Consider the following 24,697-nt stretch of genomic DNA (forward strand, 5'->3'; position numbering starts at 1 on the left):
TAATAGCTTGAGTCATTTTTGTGTTGTAAAGAACTATGTAAAAGCAACTAAAGATAAAACTCCAGGGAACTACAAATGTCAAGTGCGTTTGGGTGTTATAAAAGAGCTATATAAAGAAAATCTGGAAGATAATAAAACCCCAAGAAACTATAAATGTCAAGTGCAGGATACTAACTCGCCAAAGGCTGATTACTTTTTTCTTTTACAAGCAAGAATAGTAATGCAAAAGTTAATAGGCTGAAAGGACAGGGTTCTGTCCCATACAACAGTTGTTTCCAGGACAAAGAACAAGCAATATCTGACAAAACAATTTTTGGCAACATATTAAAACAGTGATTATAGGTAGGTGCTAACTCAAATTTTTAAGGTTTCAAAAATGGTCATTAAAGCATAAATTTTTCTTACTCAAAGGAACTCTCAGACCACCAGTAAAAGCATCCCTAACAAGTACAGGAAGTTGTTGTATTATGTTTGCTGACTGACCAAGTGCACCTTTAAGCTGTTCTGGCACTGTTTCTTCGATAACCTTTGGTGTCTCAAAAACCCCTCCTGCGTATTCCTCTCTCATTCGAAGTGTTCCTTCAATTTTTTTGACAGAGTAAACTTGGTTTCTATCTACATTCAAACGAACATAATAAATGTCGTTTAAAAAGAAATATATATGCAGCTATGTGCTGATGAAGTTATCAAAGCATACAAATCGAGTCAACATTAAAAAAAAGATGCAAACATATTTATTTCCCATTTGTACTAAATTTTCGGCATCTTAGAATAAGAAGTAAAAGTTAATTTTGTAAAATCATCTGAAACCATATGGTCAATCAAATTAAGTTGGGAGCATTGGGAGAAAAGGAGCCAAATTTGAGGGAAATCTCCTGCAAACAGTTCAGGGGTTACAATAAACATTAAACATGATCAGTTGTTATCCAACTCAATCCAATTTCACACTAACCACATAATTTTGGACAACTACAAACCACATTTCTCAAAGCTGATTAACACATGAGAGCATAGAAAACTCACTCGAATATGATTTTGGCAGCAAATAAACCTGGGCTTCCAGACCAAAACTGTAAAGAACGCCCTAGACTAATACTTACAAAACATTTGCATAACATAGTTTATAAAAGAATACCACTCATTATCAAAGTCTCGGTGGGGACTTGCTTAAAACCATGCAAGTTGGCGCCATAAGTTTTAAAATAAAACATAGATTTTTATGCAAAGTTCAAAGAAGCAAAAATTAAATAACTGAGTTCCACTGATAATTTAGGAAAGTCTCTTAAAAACAAAACATAATTTAAATGGCGTTCTACGATGATCGTTTTTCCGTCCATAGGATTACCCCACGTCATACACCCCATGATGATAGAACTCCTCACGTCACCACGCGTGCCATAAAGAAATCCTATTTACTACCTGGAAGGAAAGTAAGGGGGGTGAGCTAAAAGCCCAGTAAGGAAGTACAAACAACAAGCAAGTAAGAATACAACAATACAAACACTAGCGTTCATCTAAAACATCATGGCATATCATAACATAATCGTAACATATCATCATTGCATATCATAATGTAATCGTAACATATCATCATATCACAATCATACAGCATACATGATGAGCATGGCTCGCTAGTTGTCCATGTCACCCTATGAGGTAAACAGGAGTCTCTGGTCCTTGAATAACCTCGGCGCGTCCGGCCTAGGAGTTACGTCTTTAGCTATAGTAACTCGTTCGATGTATCTAACATCGTAACTTGTTTGATGTATCTAACATTGTAACTTGTTTGATGTATCTAACATCCATACACATATCATATTCAACATATCATCAAATTATGGCATTCATATTTCATAACAATTCATTCATACAACAGTCTTACCATTCATAGCATAAAATCATAGAATCTATCTAACTTCCCTACCTTAGGTCCAAGCTAAGAAATTTTCACAATCTTTCAACGAGCCTATATCATAATCAAAACATCATTTCTTAGGTTCATAAAATTACTATTTGCCCTTCCATACAACTCATGTGTGCATGGGCCATGCACACATAATAACAGTTACACATAACACACAATTATTCTTGACTACACATAAAGCCATAAAAGAATAATGCTCATTTTACCTATTTTACATGCATGATCTTTTTATAAAAACCACATAGTTGAATAATAAACATAATTTTGGACATAAAAGTGGAGTTGCATGTAACATGCATACGTGGGAACATTACGTAATAGAGACGTTTTAAAAACGATAATTATACATTTCTTACTTTTATTGTTTTAAAATCAATAGACATATAACATGCTTTATTTTTCTTAAAATTTCTAAGTTGATTAAATTCCTCAAAACATTATTTTATTTTATAAAATAATTTGATTTAGCTAAAAAAATAAAATATGTGAGAATTTCATTCATTAATCTCAAATTACAAAGAATTAACCCAAAAACTTGGAATTAATTAAAATACCTATTTATAATATGTTTCTTTAGAAAAGCAAATTTTAACATTGGTTATTGTGTTACATAAATGATGTGAGAAAAATATATTTTTAAGTGTGAAAATATATTTTTATTTAAATTATTTAAGACTTAGTTTTATGTAACATAAATCCATATGTAACAATTAAATAACCATTTTTTACCTTTTTAAACCAAACTTTCAGCCACTATTTATTTTCTTCAAAAATCACAAATAAATAGAATCTAAATATTTTCTCAATCAAAATAAAGGAAAATCATAACTTATCAAAATATGCATTCATACCATTTTAAAATACCATTTTTCAATATTACCATAACTTAGAATAATAATTTGTTCCAAAAACTCATCAAATTTATTTTAGTGAAACTCACTTCACATTTTCTTACAAAAATTCCAGCAACCATTTTTATCTTTAAAAATCACCATATTCAATTTAAAAACTCATATTTTCTCAAAAATTCAATAAAAATTCTGTAGGTAATTATTTGAGTAAAATATCATTTTAATGGGACTTAAAATACCCTTTTTAATTTCATAAAATTAACATAACATCAAGGACATTACTTATGCATGCAAATCATTTTTTTTATCAAACTTTTACCCAATTATTTACAAAAATCAGCAAGCTTAATATCTCATGAAATTCATCTTTTATCCCAAAAATTTCACATAAAATCATACATGTCCAAAATCTCATCATACTCCTATCATATACATAATTCTAAGAATATTACTAACATATTCACATGAAATCTTATAAAACCCATTTTTCTATTCCATTGAATCTGCACATGAAATCCAACAAGAATAACAATGGCAAATAACATACATAAATTCATAAACACCATATTTCATATACATGCCTTTATAATAACCCTAACATATTTCTATCATTCCTCCTTTTATGCATATCAAGATTCATTGGTACAAAAATCACATACATCTTATCATATTTCTAAAATCATCATTTGCCATTTTACATAAATCAAAGATTTAAAAAAAAAAAAACCATAGCAATATAAACATAAAATATATTCCTCATTAAAAACCCTATCAAATCCATTTTCTCAATCATACCCATGAGCCCTTTTTAAACAAAACATATTCTCTTAAGAATACAAATCATAATCATCAATCCTACAATAATCAAACCATTTGCATCACCATCAACCACCTCAAAGATAAACCTATCAAAACCAATATATAGGCTAAGAAAGACCATTACCTTTCTTGATTGTAAAATCAAGAACACAATATGATCAACACCCAAACTTCACACCCCTTGTTCAAGCCTAGGGTTTTATTTGAAAACCGCCATGAGGAGGAGAAAGAATCCAATCACACACAACAAATAATCAAAGTCAATATCATATAATCAAGAAAAAAAAGAGATTAGACAAACAAAAATACAAGAAAACATACTCTAGACTTGGTTCCTCTTCACCTTCTTCCTTTCTTTCTTCTTCTCCCTCTCTCTCTCTACACGCCACACTCTCTCTCTCTAGGTCACGGCAGCCACACAAAATGCCCTCCTCTTCCTTTCCTTTCCCCTTTATTCAACTCTCTCAATAAAGCCTCACCAACACAAAATGGTAAGTTTCCTATTTCTATTTTATTTTCTCTTAATTTTCTTATTATTTTCTTTTATGATAATAGATATAAGGAATAAAGGGTGATCACATCCTATCCAAAAATAGATAGTTTCTTCCAATAATTGATTTTATTGCCTTAGAAAAATAAATGGAAAAATCAATCCCTTTCCCACTACACACTGTACCCTACACGTCCAAGCACCTTCCTTTCCCTTTTCTTTTTATTTATTTTTTATTTAACTAAAATAAATCCAATAAAGGAAAGAGTGTGTAGAAAATCTACACATTGTACCATGCTACCATGCACTAGCACATACTAAATCACTAGGGTGCATCACTATCTACCATGCACCTTAGTGTATTCAACCAAAACTCACATAATTACCTCAATTGTCACACTTATTTAAAATGTAACACTAATAGTAAAATAAACATGTTACACAATTATTCACTTATTAAATTAATTAACCAAACAAACAATTAACAAATTTAAATTCAAAAGATTATACCAAACAATTCTAACAATTAAACAAACAATCAGATAAAACAAACAAAAACTAAATAAAATAAACAACATTTAAATAAAACAATTCATCACACTTAACATTTAAATAAAATAAATCACAAAATTTAAATAATCTAAAAAAAAAATTTGGTGCACTACACAAACCATTCGAAACTCCACCGACCCTCCAAGAATGGCGACCTGATTAGCTTGAACAAGAAAAAATCCCATAAAAAATGAAGATTGGAAAAACCCCCAGAATCCTTAAACTGAATAAATAAATAATCCCAAATTCAAAGCTCAAATGCTAGGTCTTATCAACTACAATACACAAATTCTTAAAACTTGAGACTCACAGCAAGAAGAAGGGATTCTTTAGCGGTTAGCCTCTCCATTTCATGGGCGTAAGCAACTGGAGCTCCTCCCTGTACAGCCTACTAGACCATTGCTCTGCAAGTCAATCTCCATCGAAGTCGGCGAAACATGGGGAGGGAATATGTGGTAGATGAGATGGAGGAAGACAATGAACAACAGGAACAAATTGTAGAGACCGCAGATAGCTGGTACAAGACCGTGGTAGACCCACGAGTCGAGCCACGCCGTAGACCTACCGCCGCAAGCACCGTCACACCCACGAGCAAGCCACGCCGTAGACCCACGAGTCGAGCCTCCCTATCACACGACCCAAGCCGCAAGCCCCCATCACCTTGTTACACACATGCAACAAACAGAGAGAAAGAAAGAAAGATTGAACGAGCGAGAAAGAGATACTGAGTGTGATAGAGAAACAGAGGAGGCTTGTAGAGTTATTAGGGATTCAACCTTAAAGATTGTTTTTGTCTTTCATTTGGCGCCTGTGTATTTCATTTACCGCCCATTTTCATTTCATTTAAGTAAAATGTCCGTGTCTTTTTCTATTACCATGCGACAATAGCACTTTTTAAAATATGTGATATTTTAATGTAATATATGGGCATAACTGTTGTAGTGCATTTAATTAATTAAATCAATAGAAAATAATACAGGACTTGAATTTAAGTCCAATGGGCTTATAATCAAATGAGAAATTTTACGGGCCTAAGGCCCATGATAATTTCTACCTAGGCTGATTATTGACTATTATTTTATTGATTTTTTAATTAAATAAATGACCTAATTGACTCTATAAAAGGAGTGCTAAGAGAGAGTTGAAATCACAAGTTGAAACACAAGTTTCTAATAGGTTTTAGATTGTCTCTAAAAATAAGTCATTTTCTAAGCCTTATTGTTCTTCTATTTTTCTTCTCTTTGTATCTATCTCATGTGTTGAGAATTTCCCACTCTAGTATAGGTGATTCTAAGGATACATTGGAAGGCTGTGAAGAAAATTGAAGATCAGTTCAGTTTCTTGGTAATACTCCGTGACAGAAAGGAAACAAGGGTTATAGAAACTAAAGGAATGACTCATTCATTCCACTGCATATAATGTAAGTATTCTTATCATTATTTCTCTTTGAATTGAATTATAGAAACATGTTCTAGGTTGCCTCATATTAACTTGCTTAATATTAGATCTAAATGAAAATAAATAAAGATCCTGTATAAGTTTTCTAACTCTCTAGCCAACGTCTAAGTCTCATATTCAGATCCTTCTGTGTGAAGAAATACTTTAACCTCTTATGATCGGTGTATATTTCACACTTCTCTCCATACAAGTAGTGTCACCACATTTTAAGTGCGAATACAACTACTGCTAAATCCAATTCATTAGTAGGGTACTGCTGTTAATATTCTTTTAGCAATCGTAACATATAGGCAATCACCTTCCCAGCCTGCATAAGGACACAGTCTAACCCCTATCTCAATGCATCACAATATACCACACAATTCTCTTGAGATGATGGAAGACTCAACACTGGAGTAGTAATCAATCATCGCTTCAACTACGGGAAGTTGTTCTCACACCTGTCTGACCATACAAACTTCAGATTCTTGCATGTCAACTCTATCAGTGGTGTAGCAATCCTTGAAAACCCTTCTACGAAGCACCGGTAATACCCTGCCAATTCAAGGAAACTTCTGATCTCTGAATCACTCCTTGGCCTTGTCCAATCTCTAACTACCTCAATCTTGGCGAGATCCACCTCAATCCCATATTTGGTGACAATGTGACAAAGGAATTTCACCTGAGGTAAATAGAACTTGCACTTCTTGAAATTAGCATACAATTTGTGCTCCCTCAACTGCTGTAGTACCAATTGGAGCTGCTACTTATGCTCTGCCTCTGAATGAGAACAAACAAAAATCTCATCATTGAAGACTATCACAAACCGGTCCAGATAATCCTTGAACACTCTGTTCATTAGATGTTGGGGGAGAGTGAGATAACACCACCTCAAAAAATAGAATCTACACAAAATTTGGATTGACATAGACTTAATAAAATTTGAGAAAGAACATGCAAACCCAAGTAGAATAATGGTGTTCTTCAACTTTGATGATGTTTCAAAACCTTAGGCAAGACCACCACTTTGAGAAAACCAAACACAAACCAAGGCTTATACACATTGCAAAACCCTATCCTAATACTCTATTTCCCTGCCACCATGGATGCTTGAGGCCTTCTCTTGAGGAAATGAGGATTGGGATTGAACACTCCTTCAACTCTCAAAGTAAAGCACTTTCTTAGAGAGTTTTTGGAGAAAACTAGAGATTCCTTGAGCTAGAGAGAGAGAGAGAGATTGGAGAGAGTGATCAAATCTTCCAAAACATTATTTTTACCCCTATATAGAGTAGGCACTGTCACTTGGTCTAACCAATATTATTAGACTTGGAAAACACGCCATTTTGAGAATTTTACGTTGTTTCACGTAATACAGTAGGTGACGCATCTCCTGCATGCAGGCGATGCGTCACCTGTTAGGGTTTCTTGAAACCCTAGGCTTCAGGCGATGTCTCACCACTTGGGTGGCAATGTATCGTCACCCTCTCTAAATTTGGACACTTCCAAAGGTCCTAAAAATGATCTAAATGCTATCGAACATTTTGGAAACCCTTAGATACTCTCATGTACCACTTTGGACCCAAAATTGCATTTTATAAGTGCCTACAATTGAAGCTCAAATTTCACATCTTCATTATGCGAATTCTATTAAGTGTTTATATCTTGCTTGTATTTTAACACTTATCATTTGTATTTAACCAATCATAACTGTAACACCCCAAGTTGCTAATAAGGTTTAGGACCTTGATTAGCGTGCCTGGAGGGAAATAAGTGAATTAACATGTAATATATGAATTTGAATGAATATGTGATTAGAATGCTTGTTTAGGTGGTATAAATATGCATGTGGGCCCCGTTTGCATGTTAGGGGTAAATTGGTAATTTTAGCCTGCTAAGGGCATAAATGTGATAATTGTATTATGTGATTTATACCACGTGGGTGTGGTGATATTAATGTGATGCATGTGCCGAGACGGTCCTAGGGAGCTAGTTAACTTAAAAGTCACAACGGTATTTTATACCCGACTCGGGAGGAGCCTAGGGGTACTTTGGGAATTTTGTAAGCTGAGTTGAAAATTAGTGGTTAATGGTTATTGGAGATTGAGTAACCTGAGTAACCATTAGTAACTGCTGAGAGTAACAAGTTTAGATGAAAGAAGTGGTATAATTGTAAGAAAGTAGGAATGACAGAAAGGGCCTTGAGGTTTAGTTAGAAGGGGGAATAGATGGAAGGGCGAAGTGGTCTTTTGGCAGGGATTTAGATTACTTCAGCTAAGGGAAAGATCATTCACGTTATTTCACTTGGGCAATTCAGTTTGTGCTGAAAGGAAAAGAGAATTAAGGGCAAAAAAGGAAGAAGGGAAGGGAGTTGGGAATTCTGAGATTTAGGAGAAGAATCAAGGTGATTTGAAGCAATTGAAGCCAAAAAAGAATCAAGATTGGTCAGAGGTAAGTTTCATCTCTGGAATCACTGTGTTTTTAGTAAGTTTCTATAGAATTTAGGTTGGAATTGAAAGATGGTTTGTGGCTGGCTTGTTTGGGAATTCAGCTTGTGAAATCAGAAGGCATAGCTTGGAGCTGGAATCAAGGGAGCTTAAGGTTGAATTGTCTACTTGAGGTAAGGATTCTGTGCAATTATGAAGTTTGATTCTATTATGGCTTAAGGAATTGGAAGTATGGTTTAGGTCTTTGTAGGCTTTGGTCTGAATTTCTAAACTTACTGGTTTGAACTATTGAAATTTGGAATAAAGTGTGATTTATGTAAGTGATTATGTATCTATACTTGTGGATGATGTTTAAAGGTTGTTAGATGGTTTATCTGGGGTTTTAAATTGGTTTTGGGGTTTAGATATGTGTTTGGGTTGAGTTGGAAGTGTTTTGGCTTGGGAAAAACGCAGGGGAAAACCCAGATTTTTGGGTTCGCGAAGGGGCGCCGCGGCGCGAGGCTGCTTCTGGGCTGGGGGATGTTCCCTGACTTGCTGGGCGCCGCGGTGCTAGGCTATTTTCAGAACAAGGAATTTTGCAATTTTGGGCTTTTGCTCCAGGGGTTCGAGGGATGCTTCCGATGTATTGTTTTAGGAATTTGGGGATTCCGAGAGTGTGGGATTGGTCCCGGGAAGTGGTTTTGGATTGGTTAGTATTAAAGGATGTTTTGTATGTGTTGTGACTAGGTCTTCGGAGAGGCGGGATAGAGGACTGTGCTCGAGGCTTTGGTGCATTGTGAAGCTCGGGATACAGGTAAGAAAACTGTAACACCCGTGGATCAGGGCATGGGCCCATAGTGTTGTTGCAGGGCACGGCCCTAGATTACATTATTGTTAGGATGTAGTTTTGTTTGAGTTATTATATGCCTGAATGCTGTTTAAGTATGCTATATGTGTGGATATAGTAGCGTGAACGGCGAGGGGCCGAGAACGGCAGTGGGGCCGAGAACGGCAGTGGGGCCGGGATTATCACTTAGCACATGGAGAGCTTGTGGTTAGGGTGAGATCCCAATGGATACATGGGATATCCTTACGGTGTGGACCGAGAACCCAAGCTTTGGTAGCGCTTCTGGGACGGCATGGCTGTGTATGTGTTTAAATCTTATGGATTGTGTGATTAACTGTGAGTTATCTGCTATAGTGATTGTGTGATATGCATATGTTATGTGCTATATGAGTTTTCTTGCTGGGCTTCGGCTCACGGGTGTTCTGTATTGCAGGTAAGGGCAAAGAGAAAGTCAACCAGCGATGAGTACGGAGAGCTTGGGGGTTGCGCGTACATGTTTGGCCTACCGGACTGCTTTGGTTGGGGGCATTTTTAGAAATGGCTGTATTAAACTATGTTTTTGATAATTAGTCATCTGTAAATCTATTTTGAATTGTAAATATTTTGCAAACCTTGTTTTGGGATCCCATATGTTAAACTCTTGAACTTTTAATGAAATAGAGTAATTTTAAAGATTACCGCCTTGACTTTTTGTTTAATCACACTTTTGTTCTAAACACCTTGTTTAGCAAGTTAATTGCACATTTTAAACCCACTTAGTAACGACTCTGAGGTAGTAGGGCGTTACAATAACAATCCCCCACTTGGCTAAATACAAGTCTCACTCTCAAGCTTAAAAAGTTTTAGGGCGTAAAATAAAGTGCCTTTCGGTTTGAACTTTACCTTAGTGAAAATAACACAAAGTCTTATTGAAATCATTAGTTGCTTAATGCTTGAACCAAGTACTCAATATGATAAACCGATGATACCTCATACACCTCCACCACTTCTTTTGTTTTCCCTCTTTCTTGCTTAGCACTATCATGGCCATGTGCTCATCTATTAATGGACTTTTCGGGGAGAAACTCCAACTCCCTTGAGAGGCAGCACCACCTCTAAGTCCACATAGGTGAAGTTCTTACAACATCTTTGCTACCTTTATAATTGCTTGTTGCACTCAATTGAACTTCATTAAAAGCCCTAGGCTTAACCCTAACTCGGTAGTAACCAACAATAACCATCTCGAATGGAACTTATCATAAACTTTAGTGTTGAAACTATTCACTTATCAATGACTTGTTCTTACCCATTGAAATCTTTCCCTTGATTTGTACAAGTTGAGAGATGGGTTTCCATCATTGGTGAATCTATTGTTCTAGGAGTTTCAATCCCCTCTCTTTTGAAGTAGAACTTACTAACCATCTCACAAGAGGTTTTGTAAATGGATCCGCTAAGTTCTTACTTGTCTTAACATATGAGATCGATATGATTCCATCTTGAATCAATTGTCTAACATATTCATGTCTTGGACTAATGATTCTAGACATTCCATTGTACACACTATTATATGCTCTAGCAAGTTTAGATTGGCTATCACAATGTATTGAGATTGTTGATACCATATCCGTGGTTAAAGGAATATCCATCATGAGATTCCTAAGCCACTCGACCTCTTTGATGGTTGTCACTAAAGCTATAAACTTCGCTTCCATGGTTGAGTGTGATATACATGTTTGTTTCTTAGAGCCCCATGAGATTGCACCTCCTCCAAGAGTAAACACCCAACTGGTGGTGGAAAGATTATTTCCAACTCCCGATATCCAATTACCATCGGAATATCCGTCAAGTATCTTTTGAAAATTTATATAGTCAAGACTATTCTCTTTGGTATCCTTAACCAAAAATTCTCTTAATAGCTTTCCAATGCTTGATACTTGGATTGCTAGTAAACCTACTAAGTTTACTAACCGCATATGCAATATCCGCTCTTGTCCAATGAGCGACGTACATTAGACTTCTTATTGCACTTGCATATTCCAATTGAGCCACCACTCTTCCTTCATTCTTTTCCAACTTCAGGTTTGAATCAAATGGTGTATTTGCCTCTTTCATTTTGAGATGATTGAATATGTCGAGCACATTCTCAACATAGTGGGTTTGACTCAACACAAAACCCTCACTATTCCTTCTAACTTTGACACGTAAAATGGTATCAACATCTCCATGTCTTTTATTTTAAAATAAGAAGATAGAAACCTCTTCGTGTTTATTATTCCTTTCATGTCATTATTCAAAATCAACATATCATCTACATATAGACACACAAGTATGACTAAGTCACCACAAGTCGTAGAGTATAAGAACTTATCTGCATTATTGTGTCTAAATCCATTAGAAACAATGACTTTATCAAACTTCTCATGCCATTGTTTTTGGAGCTTGTTTCAAACCATATAATGATTTGACAAGTCTACACACTTTATGTTCATTTCATTGAAGAACAAAACCTGTCGGTTGTTCCATATAGATCACCTCCTCGAGATCCCCATTTAGGAATGTTGTTTTGACATCCATTTGGTGAACATAAGGGTTATATATAGATGATAAGGCAAACAATAACCTTATAGAAGTAGTTCTTGCTACCGGTGCATATGTATCAAAGTAATATATTCCCTCTCTTTGTCTGAATCCTTTGAATACTAGCCTAGCCTTGAAGATTTGTATGGTGCCATCAGTATGGTATTTCTTTCTAAATACCCATTTGCACCCAATTGGTTTATACCCATTTGGAAGGTCAACCAATTCCCAAGTGTGGTTTTACATAATTGAATCCATTTCATCATTAATTGCCTCATTCCAGAAAGCAGAGTCCCTTAAGGACATTGCTTCTTTGATGGTTTTGAGATCATCTTCTCTTTGAAGTAATATTGGATGTTTTCAAGTAACTTCCTCATTATCACCTTCAATAAGGTATAGTGTATCTATTGGATAACACTTCTCACTTGATCTCAAATCTTTGAGCCTTTGGCTCCTACTAGGCAATTGAGGTTGCTCACCAACTATTCTAGGAGTATCCTCTTGAGGCTCTTTAGGTTGAGTTGGTTCTATTTTGTTGTCCTCGCATGACATGTTCTCAAAGAACTCAACCTCACCAGATTCAGTTATTACATTAGACTCCAAGTCTAATAATCTATACATTTTTCTATTTTGGGTATAAACCCACAAATGCACATCTTATAGCCCTTGGACCTAACTTGGTCCCTTTAGGATCAGTGCTCTTGCAATAAGCAAAACACCCCCACACTTTAAGATAACCAATATTTGGTTACTTTCCTTTCCATAACTCATATGGAGATATATATTTTTGTTCTTGGGAATACGATTCAAAATATGACAAGTGGATCGCAAGGTTTCACCCCACAAACTAAAATTCAATTTAGAGTGTAATAGCATAATTCATCTTAATAAATGCTCTATTTTTTCTTTCCGCTATACCATTTTTTTGTGGAGTACAAGGGGTTGTACATTCATGAAAAATTCCATGTTCAACACAAAAAAAGTTAAATTCATTTGAAAAATATTTACCACCCCTATCACTTCTAAGCACTTTAATTTTCCTTTCAAGTTGATTTTTAACTTTTGCTTTATACTCCTTAAATACATCAAATGCTTCAGCTTTATTTTTAAGCAAATATACATATGTTAACCAACAACAATCATCAGTGAAAGTAATAAAATATCTATTTCCTCCTCTAGTCAACATTCCACTAAGTTAACATAAATCACTATGTATCAAATATAACAACTTAGAGTTCATTTCAACACTAGGAAAATGTTTCTTTACCATTTTAGATTTAACACATAATTCACATTTGTCATGCTCAACATTATCACAATCAATTAATCCACATTTGACATCCCTTTTAATTGTGCTAAATCCTATATGTGCAAGTCTAATATGCCACAAATTAATAGAATTTGAGTCAAGCATATAACAAGAAGAAGAAGAAAATGTATTGTTCACATGATCAACGGAAGTACAAAGTTTAAACATGCCATCACAAGCATATCCCTTTCCCACAAAAACATTGTTTTTAGATAAAATGAGCTTGCCGAAATCTATCACAACCTTGATTTCCGGTTTTCTAAGTAAATTTGTACTCACTAGGTTTCTACTCATTTACAGTACATACAAACATTAGTGAGTAGAACCTTCCTGTCGAATGTGAAGAACAGATCAATAGTCCATTTCCTTCAACCTTGGACCTTTTCTCATTGCCATTTGGATCTCATGCCCTTTCTTTGAAGATTCAAAGGTCTTGAATAGAGTTCTATCATAGGTAACTTGAATTGTGGCACAAGTATCATACCACCACCCACTCACCTTTCCATGAATGGCATTAACCTCACTTAGTGTTGCCACTAGCTCCTCTTGGGTTGACTTGAATATTGCCTCATTATTTCGGCCCTTCTTGTACCTACAATCTCTAGAAAAGTGGCCATTCTTGCCACACACAAAGCAAGGTCCATTGGAACTTTTGAATTGTCCCTCATTCTTCTTGGGCCCCAAGGGTTTTTTACCCTTGCCCTTATTCTTGTCATTTCCTTTGAACTTGTTAGGAGGGTTAGCCACCACATTTGCCTTAGAAGTCTCTCCATTGGACTTCTCTTCATTCATATTTCTAGAGCGAGATTCCTCCTCAATTCTCAAGTGTTTGAGAATTTCCTCTGAATAAATCTCTACATTTATGTGGAGAATATTCTTTCTATAGCCTCTCCAAGAAGGAGGTAACTTGGCTATAATGGCACCCACAAGAAATTGTTCCGAGGATACAATTTTAAGAGTAGAAAATTTATTCATAATAATTTTTTGCTCATGAATTTGTAGTAATAAGGAATTTCTTAGTACATTCCTCTTCTGCTTTGTACATCTTTTCCAAGGCCTCCCAAATCTCCTTGGCGGTCTTGGTGTTGGTGAAGAGATCATAGAGCCTATCCGACAGGGCATTGAGGATGTGACCCCTACAAATCAATTCATCTTCTACGCGCTTCTTCCTTTCTTTGACAACTTCTTGTGTATCATCTTCCCTAGGCTCTTCCAAGGATTTTAGGTCTTTATCAAAGACAAAGAAAACTTTCAAAGTAGTCAGCAAGAATCTAATCTTGCCTTTGCATCCTCCCGAAACACATATGGGGCACAAGCCACCCTCTCATTACCAGATACCCTCATAAAGTCTAGGATGGTGGTAACCATGCTCATCCATTGCTCGGCCTTGGCCGGATCTGCATTTCCCTAAAAAAGTAGAGGGTGCTGCTTCCTGAACCTTTCATAAAGAGGTATTATCTTGACCTTGTTTATCATTCTAGCCCTGATCTTCCTGGCTAGCTAATGAATCTACCTGCCTTAGAAGCATACTTTCAACTTATACCTTGATACAATAATCAATGTGACCAATTAGGTAGTGATAACTAAACCTTTTGCCGCCTCATGGTCCAAGATCACGCAGATACTCATCCACGTTCAACAGTCATGCTAATAAGCATGTCGATTCATAAACATAACAATTAACATTAACACTTAGCAATTAACAATTAATGATGTTAATAAGCATGTTATAGCAATATCAGTGCGAATGCCTTGAGTTGAGAATAATTTCAAACTCTGTTTAATGAAAAGTACTACAACGATGCTATCAAGGCTCCAAAAGATGAAGAGTTCAACATATTATTTTAGGAGAGTTTGTCAGTGACTGAATATGCTTTAAAGTTTGACAGACTGGCAAAGTTTGCAAGGGAACTGCTGCACACTGATGGGACCAGAAAAGAGAGATTTATCTAGGGGCTACAGCCTATGATAGCCCATCATGTTCGTATTACCACTGTGCCAGGAGTGATGATCACTAAAATATGATACGCAAGTGCACGCAATCGATTCAAGTAATATAGATGATAAACAGAGTAGCGTTCCCATAAAGACTATTAACCAATTACCAATAATTGTTCTTTGATTTCTATTTGGCTGTCAAAAATAGAGTGATTTTTTAAACTAAGAATTAAAATTAAAATAAACTTTGCAAAAATAATGATTAATTCAATAATTAAAAACCTAGGGTATTAACTTCATCAACTTTTCATTCTATTAATTTTATTAATCAGTTCTAAATTTCTTTCTTCTTATTCTAATAGCAGGTTAACATAAATCGATTCCTATTCTTTTTCAAGATATAAGATCTCATCTTATAAGCAGGTTTTCTACATCTCTGTGATAAATTTAAACATATAGCAAGCATTAAGGATAGAAACCTAATTACTACACAAGCAATACATGTACTTTTGTCCAATATGCAACCTATGTCTATATAACGATAGCATATTCAATTCTCATCTTTCAAATTTTGAATCAAAATCATAAATCAAGCAAATATTGATAAGGTAGTTACTAGCAATAATAAAACATTATATATATTAGAATAGAGAAGAAAAATCAATAGAACATCATAATTAAATTAAACAGAAATCCAAGTGACTACATTAAACCGTAGATAAAAATGTTTAGTTCATATCAGCCATGACTAAATCAACAATATAATAATTAAGAAACATAAGATTCAAAAACTTGAAGAAGAAAGAAAAAATATAAAAGTGCAGAAAAACTAGTATAAGAATCAAAATTAGTCTCTAAAAACGTAATTAAAATCTCACCTCATGACCTAATTAAACCCTAAGTCTGAATTTACAGTAAAAAAATCACAAATCCGTAATTTTACATATGTGGGCCGCGACTTGGCCTTCTCTAGGTCACGACTCATATCAATTTTTAAAGGCCCTCCGAATCTGCATATGTCTTCAGGCACCGCGACTCAAGCATATCAAGTCACGACTCGTGTCTTTGAGGCACCCTTGCCTTAGCCTCTGACTTCCCCTAGCATCGCGACTTATAAGGGAAAGTCACGACTCTAATTCCCTTCAGCAGCATTGTGTTTCTGACTTTCCAAGAGTTGCGACTCTAAGCTCCTAGTCGTGGCTCTAATTCCATTCTTTCACAATTTAAGTCTTTCAATCTCGTTTCTTCATAAAAAAAACTTATTTTTACTTGTCCTTAGAACCATTTTTAGTGGAAAAACCACCAAGAGCTTCGTTTTTCCACGATTTTCACTTCTTTTTATATTTTTCTCATTATCTAACGCACTAACCTAGAACAAAGAAAAACAAAAGCGCAATCTTGCATAAAACAAACATAAAGACCCAAGATTACCACAAAAACACATTCTAAAACGACACTAAAATGAAGTTATCAAACTCCCACACATTCTAAAACGACACTAAAATGAAGTTATCAAACTCCCCCAAACCTACTCTTTATTCGCCCTCGAACAAAGGACTCAAAACAAACTTAGACTCTAACACCTAAGACAATTTCCAAAACATGAATTATACCACAACAACAATTATGCCTCAAAATCATGAATGGTAATCTTATAATCCTAAGAAAACCACTCAACATTTTATTCAATCTGGAATTTTGATCAAAACACTCCATCAACACACTTTGGTCTACTAAAATTTTAGATTATCAAATCATGATCATTAAAAATGTATATGAAATCAATTACGCTAGCCAAATTCTTTCCAAACAATCCATTCAAACCAAATAATTTCATAAGCTCACTTACTTGCTATTCTCCACAAATATAAATCATGATATGCATAAGAATCAATAGGACATGTATAGGCTTGTAATTATGGCTTAGGTAAAGGTATATGAAAAAATAATTTTTAAGCTCGCTTTACTATAAGCACATGACCCAAAAAATCACCGACTTTACTTCCATAGTAATGCAATCCCATAATCCTTTTTATTGTTTTTATTTAGAGAGATGTAAAATATATATATATATATTTTTTTCAGATGATAACTACACTCCCCCAAACTTGATTTTGCTATGTATTCATATTGGCAATATTTTGAACTTATATTTTTTTCAATATATATACTCTCTCTCTAATCTTTCGTACTTTTCATTTTCTACATCCACTAAATTCACAAATAAACCCCATTACACATCAATCCCCATAACTTTTTTTTTCAATCATATGCTCATAGTATATTATGGAGGGATATATAACTAAGCTTCAAGTATTAGGCTTAAATAATGGCTTAAAACAAAGAGATACAATGTTAGGCTCAAAAGGGGTAAAAAAATGATCAATTAATTTAAGGTCAGCAAGAAAAGCTCAAATGGTCCAAATGATAGCCTAAATCATATTCCTAAGCATACATGATATATTATTTCACCTTAAACAACAAGTAAGCAAATTCTAGAATTGTAGAAAATAATTTCCACTTTTCTCATCATTCCACTTACCAATTTCAGCAAGCATAATCAATATCAAAAACATCAATTTAAATATAATGACAAAATATTCAACAAATGTTGTCTAAACTAAAATGAACTAATGGAGTGTCCAACCAAGCACACATAATTTTTTTTAGATTTTATTTTCTTTGGATTATACTCATCGACACTTGTTGTCAATCATCATTCATGTTTGTACTAAACAAAACTAATAGAAAAATAAGCTCCCCCCAAACTTAAGTTAAACATTGACCCCAATATTTAAAAATATGTAAAGAAAGAAAACTTACCTGGTGCGAATCACTTCAAAAAGGTGGTGGATCTGAAAAAGGATGCCAATGTGGTAGATAAGGAAAATACTGTCATCCGCCTCCTAATTTGACCATCGGTGAACCAACTCATTTTTCTTGTCAACCTGAGCTCAATGATAATCATGAAGCTCCCCCAAATAATTATGAGTATGTTGGTTTTGCTTAATGATATAATCCAATTTGGCCAAGTGTGGATCCCGTTGAGCCTCAAGTGTCAAATATTGAGGATATTCTCCTCTCCTTTCCTCCTCAACTGCCCTTGATTCTGTTGTTTGAGTTTGGGCATGAACGTGTTCCTTAATCGCATATCATTCCTCTTCAACTCTCACCTGCCTAGGTTGTGGTACTGGTGGCTCCGAAGATGGGTCATTTAATTTATACATCGAAGCGCGAGAAATAGGCCCCATTGCCTTCCTATAAATATCACTAGGATATTTACGTACCTCCCACACCTCACATAGATTAGTAATCATTGATCCGTTCCCAAAACTGGCAGTGGTAGACAGTCAGCATAAATCCTGGAAACTCATGCAGATAACTCGATCAATATCGACAGAGAGTCTTGTCATAATAGCATATACAAGAAGACACCTATCAGTTCCTACTTCAAATAAATGAGTGTTAGGCATAAGCCACGCACTCACAAAGAGAATCTAGGCCTTGGCCACATTATTCATTTGATACCTTCGAAAATGCTTCGGTTCTCCATTTTGCATGAAAAAGTAGCACCAGGAATGCCTAATGCTTCTGCCACCTCAACCCAATCAATTTCACTATTTTAAGCCAATTGATAATATTCATCCTCATCTTGCGACAACATGGGTAACTGATATAAGGCATCAATATTATCAATATCACATTCTACCCAAACCCCTGGCACAAACACGTTTCTATTAACTACCCCTAGAAAATTTGCATAAAACACATAAACCATTGAATAATTAGCCTTGGGCATTTTATCATCCACAAAAAGTTTCTAACGATGGTGTTGAATTTCGGCCCAAATGAGGTTATAATTTTCCCGAGGATAAGGATCTTCTTGATATTCTATTCCTCTCTCTTAAATGACAAGACGCTGAAGTAGCCTTTGATAATGATCAAAGGCATCCTTACTAATAAACCTAGTTGGATCAAATTCTTGGATTGGTGGTCGTGGCAGTGGGGTTGGCTAAGGTTGGGGTGGTTGGGTGCGAGATGTTGAAGGGCGATTGGCACTTTTAGAAGAGGCAGCCCTACTAGGTTGTTTTCGGGGACCCATAATCACAATGTACCAAATATAACAACAAAAATTTGGCAACACTTCCTCTAATTTATTGTACTTTCCTCTACAGATTAACCCTAAAAATACCAACTCAAAGACACTCAATAGATTAACAATGCAAGTCAAAAACTTAATTCAATCCATGAACACAAAATTACTTCAGTCAAAATTTCAAGACCATCAAAAAGGAAAACTTACATGCATTTAAATCCTTGAGACTGCCCATTCTTCAATTTCTTTGTCAATCTTCACTTACCACCAATAGAAAAAGTTAGGGTTAGAGTAAAAGGAAGAAAGAAAGATATAGGAAGAAAGAAATAAATATGGAATTAGGGATTAGTGGATATGGCTTTAGGGTATTTTAAGTAGAAAGACAAGGGAAGAAATGAGAGGTTTTGAAAAAATAACTTGTACTGGGATGAAAGAAATGTAAAAATGAGAGGTATAAGCTGAGAAAAAGATGCCTAGGCAGAGCAAGTCATGACCCACATCAAATTTTCCAAATATTTGCTTGACAGGCGCTGCGACTCAGCCTAATCAAGTCACAGCCCGCCCCTGTTTTAAAAATTTGTTTGCCCTCTAACTTATTCTAGGGTCGTGACTTATAAGGTCAAGTCGCGGCCCGCCCTTCCTTAAATTTTCGTACTCGCTAACTTGTGGTAATGTCGTGACTTACAAGCTCAAGTCGTGACTTGATCTGCAGACTAATTGGAAAACAACCTTTTCACGATTTGCACGATTTTTTTTATAGACTTTATTCTAAAATTTAATTAAATTAAACTAAAAAAATCTCTATAAATCCAAATTTATATTAAATAAAATTGTTCACTAATTAAAAATTAAAAAAAAAAACGAAAATAAAGTATAGTAATGCCTCCTATAGCGCTATCGTTAATGTCATTTAGCTGGACGCTGAATACCTCATTTAGATGGGTTCCAAAACCATCACGGATTTGCACTTTTCCACCGGTCCTTCCAAATAATGCTTTAATCTCTGACCATTTATTTTAAAATGCCCTATTTTCTCACTATGAATCTGTACTGCTCCATAAGGTAATGCGACAACAATTAGTTTTCCTGGAACCAACTTCAATCTAGAATTAAATAACAACACTTTATCTCCCAGTTGGAAATCCTTTCTAATTATCCTTTTATTATGAAAAGCCTTAGACTTTTCTTTATAAATCTTTGCATTTTCATAAGCTTCATTTCGAAATTCATCAAGCTCATTCAACTCAAGAAGCCTATTCTGTCCTTCCATAAATAAATCAACACTCAGATTTTTCACCACCCAATTAGCTCAGTGCTCAAGTTCTACTGGTAAATGACACACCTTCCTGAACACTAACCGATATGGTGACATACCAATCGGAGTCTTAAAGGCTATGTGATATGCCCACAGTGAATCATCAAACTTTTTTGACCAATCTTTCCTTGATGTGTTTACAGTTTTCTCTAAAATACTTTTAACCTCCCAGTTTGATACTTCAGCTTGACCATTAGCAAGTAGATGATAAAACAGGGCCTTTCAATGATGAACTCCATAATGAGCGCATAGTGCTGTAAATGATTTGTTACAAAAATGATTGCCTCTGTCACTAATAATTTCTCTTGGAGTACCAAACTGGGTAAAAATATTTTTATGAAGAAATTTAAGTACCTCCTTACCATCACAAGTAGGAGTTGCTGCAGTTTCCACCCAGTTAGAAACATAATCTAGTACCAACAAAATAGACTTATTATTATATGATGAGGGGAAAGGCCCAATAAAATCTATTCCCCACGTATCAAACAGCTCAACTTCCAAAATTCCAGTCATTGGCATTTGATCTCGTCTCGATATATTACCACTCCTTTGTCAACTATCAAACCTCTTAGCAAAGGCACTAGCATCTTCAAATAATGTAGGCCAACAAGTCCCACATTGCAAAACTTTTGCTGTTGTCCTTGTTCCTCCAAAGTGACCACCACAATGTAAAGTATGACAGTGAGTAAGTATGGAAATCATTTCCTCTTTTGTGACACATCTTACTATTACTTGATCAGCACAATGACGAAAAATAATGGGCTGCTCCCAATAATAATGCTTAACTTCCAAATAGAACATTTTGAGATGCTGCCTTGACATGTCTGAAGGCACAACTTTACCTACCAAGTAATTGACATAAATCGCAAACCAAGGTAGCTTCTCTTCACTTTCAATTGAAAATAATTGTTCATCCGAAAAATTTTTCATCAATTTTCTCCTCTTTCTCATTATGCTCTTCACCTTTTTCCAATCTAGATAAATGATCTGCAACTATATTTTCTGTCCCCTTCTTATCACGAATTTCCATATAAAACTCTTGCAATAATAGGACCAATCGAATCAGGCGAGGTTTAGCATCCTTTTTGGTCATAAGGTACTTAATAGCTTAATGAATTGTGTAAACAATCACCTTATTACCAATTAAATATGACCTGAAATTGTCAAATGCAAAGACAATTGCAAGTAATTCATTCTCAGTAGTTGCAGAATTTAATTGAGCATCATTCAAGGTTCGACTAACATAATAAATCGTTCGGAATACCTTGTCAACTTGCTATCCAAGAACCACTCCTACTACATAATCACTGGCATCACACATTAATTCAAAAAGAAGTTCCCAATTTGGTGATACAACAATTGAAGCGGATACCAATTTCTCATTCAGTGTGTTAAATGCCTTAAAACAGTCAGAATCGAAGTTGAATACCACACAATTCATAAGTAGTGTAGATAAGGTCTTTGAAATTTTTGAAAAGTCCTTTATAAACCTCCTATAAAATCCAGCATGGCCCAAAAAATACAAACCACTTTAACAGACAATGGAGGAGGTAAATTTTCTATTGTTGATATCATAGCCCTGTCTACCACAATTTCATGGCGTGAAATTTTGTGGCCCAAGACATTACCTTTTGTCACCATAAAGTGACATTTCTCCCAGTTTAGTATTAAATTTGACTCCTCACATCTTTTTAGATCCCTTTCCAAATTAGCCAAACATCCATCAAAAGAGTGTCCAAAGACAGAAAAGTCATTCATAAAAATTTCGATACCGTTTTCCACCATGTCTGAAAAGATACACATCATACATGTTTGAAAGGTAGAGGGAGCATTACATAACCCAAATTGCATCCTTCGAAATACAAATGTTCCATAAGGTCATGTGAAGGAAGTCTTTTCTTGATCCTTTGGTGCTAAGGGAATTTGATGGTATCCTGAATACCATCTAAGAAACAGTAAAAAGGATGGCGTGCCAATCTGTCTAGCACAGATCTACAAAAGGCAAAGGGAAATGGTCTTTCCTAGGGGCCTTATTCAGCTTAAGGTAGTCAATAAAAATTCTCCACCGTATCACCGTACAAGTTGGAATAAGTTCATTGTTATCATTTTTAACCACCATCATACGACCCTTCTTCGGGACTACCTGGACAAGACTAACCCAAGCACGGTCAAATATTGGGTAAATTACCCCTGCATCCAACCATTTAAGAATTTCTTTCCTTACCACTTCTTTCATTGAATGATTGACCCTCCTCTAAGCATAAATAGTAGGCTTACTATCCTCCTCCATTAATATACGGGGAATCACTATTGAAGGACTAATACCCTTTATATCTACTAACGTCCAACCGATTGCTAGTTTGTGAGCCCTCAATACCCTAAGAAACTTTTCCTCTTCAATCATAGACAATGAAGCTGAAATAATAACTAGGAGAGTGACATTCTTACCCAAATAAGCATACTTAAGATGATCAGGTATAGTTTTTAAATCAATAACTGGTGGTTTCTCAATAGATGGGTGAGGTATCTCAGGCACTTGCCCCAATTCCTCATATTTCTTTTTATAAATTTGCCCTGATGAATTCAACCACTTAACATACTCACAGGCTTCAGTACCAGCACACTCTTCAGGACATGCAATCAAACTCAACTCAAGTGGATCCTTAATAGACTAGACTCTTTTACTTGGTTCCTCCAATACACTAACAGTAAAACAACTATTACTAGCTGAAGGATATTTCAAGGCATTAAAAACATTAAAAATAACCTCGTCACATTGTACTCTGTGCCTTAACTCAACCATGTAAATGTCTATCAACACTTGCCCATGGCTAAAAATGGTCGTCCCAATATAATAGGCACGTCCTCATCTTCCTCCATATCTAATACAATGAAATCTGTTGGGAAAATGAGCTTATCTACCTTTACTAGAACATCCTCTATAATACCTCTGGGGTGTGTTAATGAACGGTCATCCAGTTGAAGAGTAATAGTAGTGGGTCTAGCTTCCCCCAAACCAAGCCTTTTAAATACAGACAGCGACATTAAATTTATGCTTGCACCCAAATTGCATAAAGCTATCTCACAACGAAAATTCCCAATGGTGCAAGGTATAGTTAAACAGCCTGGATCTCTTAACTTTTGAGGAAGCTTCTTTTCAATAATTACACTACACTTCAGTTAATGCAATAGTCTCATAATCCTCCATTTTTCTCTTATTAGACAATATCTCTTTCATAAACTTCACATAACTAGGCATTTGTTCTAGAGCCTCTGGAAAAGGGATGTTAATGTGAAGTTTCTTCAATACCTCAAGAAATTTGGAGAATTGTTTGTCAAGCTTTGCCTTTCGAAACCGTTGAGGATATGGAATCCTTGGTGTAGGCTCGATGTGTTTTGGCTTTTCTGTCTTTAGAAGGTCTTTAGTATCCTCCTCTTGTATTGGACTAGTAACATGTTCATCCTCTGTCTTCTTCCCCTTGTCATCCACTGTAGGTCCATCATACATAGTCCCACTCCTCAGAGTGACAACTTGACATTGCTCTTTATGATTTACCTCTGTGGTACTAGGCAAATTCTTTATCTTGCGATTTTCTCTTTACGTTCTCTCAATTTCAAGATCCATCAGTATGAGTTCCTTTTGTCTACTTCCCCGCATATAGCAATAATTCCTTAAACATACAACAATCTCGATCCGAATAAGTGTAAAATATAGAAACCATATTAGAACAAACAACAATTAATTTTGATATTGGAAATTAAGTTCTCGGCAACAACGCCAAAAACTTGATCCCTAAAATATGATACGTAAGTGCACGCAATCGATTCAAGTAATATAGATGATAAATAGAGTATCGTTGTCACAAAGACTATTAACCAGTTACCAATAATTGTTCTTTGATTTCTATTTGGCTGTAAAAAATAGAGTGATTTTTTAAACTAAGACTTAAAATTAAAATAAACTTTGCAAAATAAAGATTTATTCAATAATTAAAAACCTAGGGTATTAACTTGATCAACTTTTCATTCTATTAATTTTATTAATCAGTTCTAAATTTAATTTTTCTCATTCTAAGCAGGTGAACATAAATCGATTCCTATTCTTTTTCAAGATATATGATCTTATCCTATATGCAGGTT

The 24,697-nt window shown here is 35.2% G+C and overlaps 1 protein-coding gene across 1 annotated transcript; it reads right to left on the bottom strand.

Annotated features, from left to right (window-relative positions):
• Window positions 1–370: 370 nt before the first annotated feature.
• Window positions 371–21,070, bottom strand: LOC133823027 (probable plastid-lipid-associated protein 13, chloroplastic). The gene is made up of 2 exons (XM_062255595.1): window positions 20,920–21,070; window positions 371–615 (listed from the first exon to the last, which is right to left on the bottom strand). The coding sequence occupies exons 1-2, from the start codon at window positions 21,068–21,070 to the stop codon at window positions 371–373; spliced, it is 396 nt and encodes a 131-aa protein (XP_062111579.1).
• Window positions 21,071–24,697: the final 3,627 nt, after the last annotated feature.

The sequence above is a fragment of the Humulus lupulus genome, chromosome 1, assembly GCF_963169125.1.
Source record: "Humulus lupulus chromosome 1, drHumLupu1.1, whole genome shotgun sequence".
In the NCBI taxonomy this organism is placed as follows: domain Eukaryota; kingdom Viridiplantae; phylum Streptophyta; class Magnoliopsida; order Rosales; family Cannabaceae; genus Humulus; species Humulus lupulus.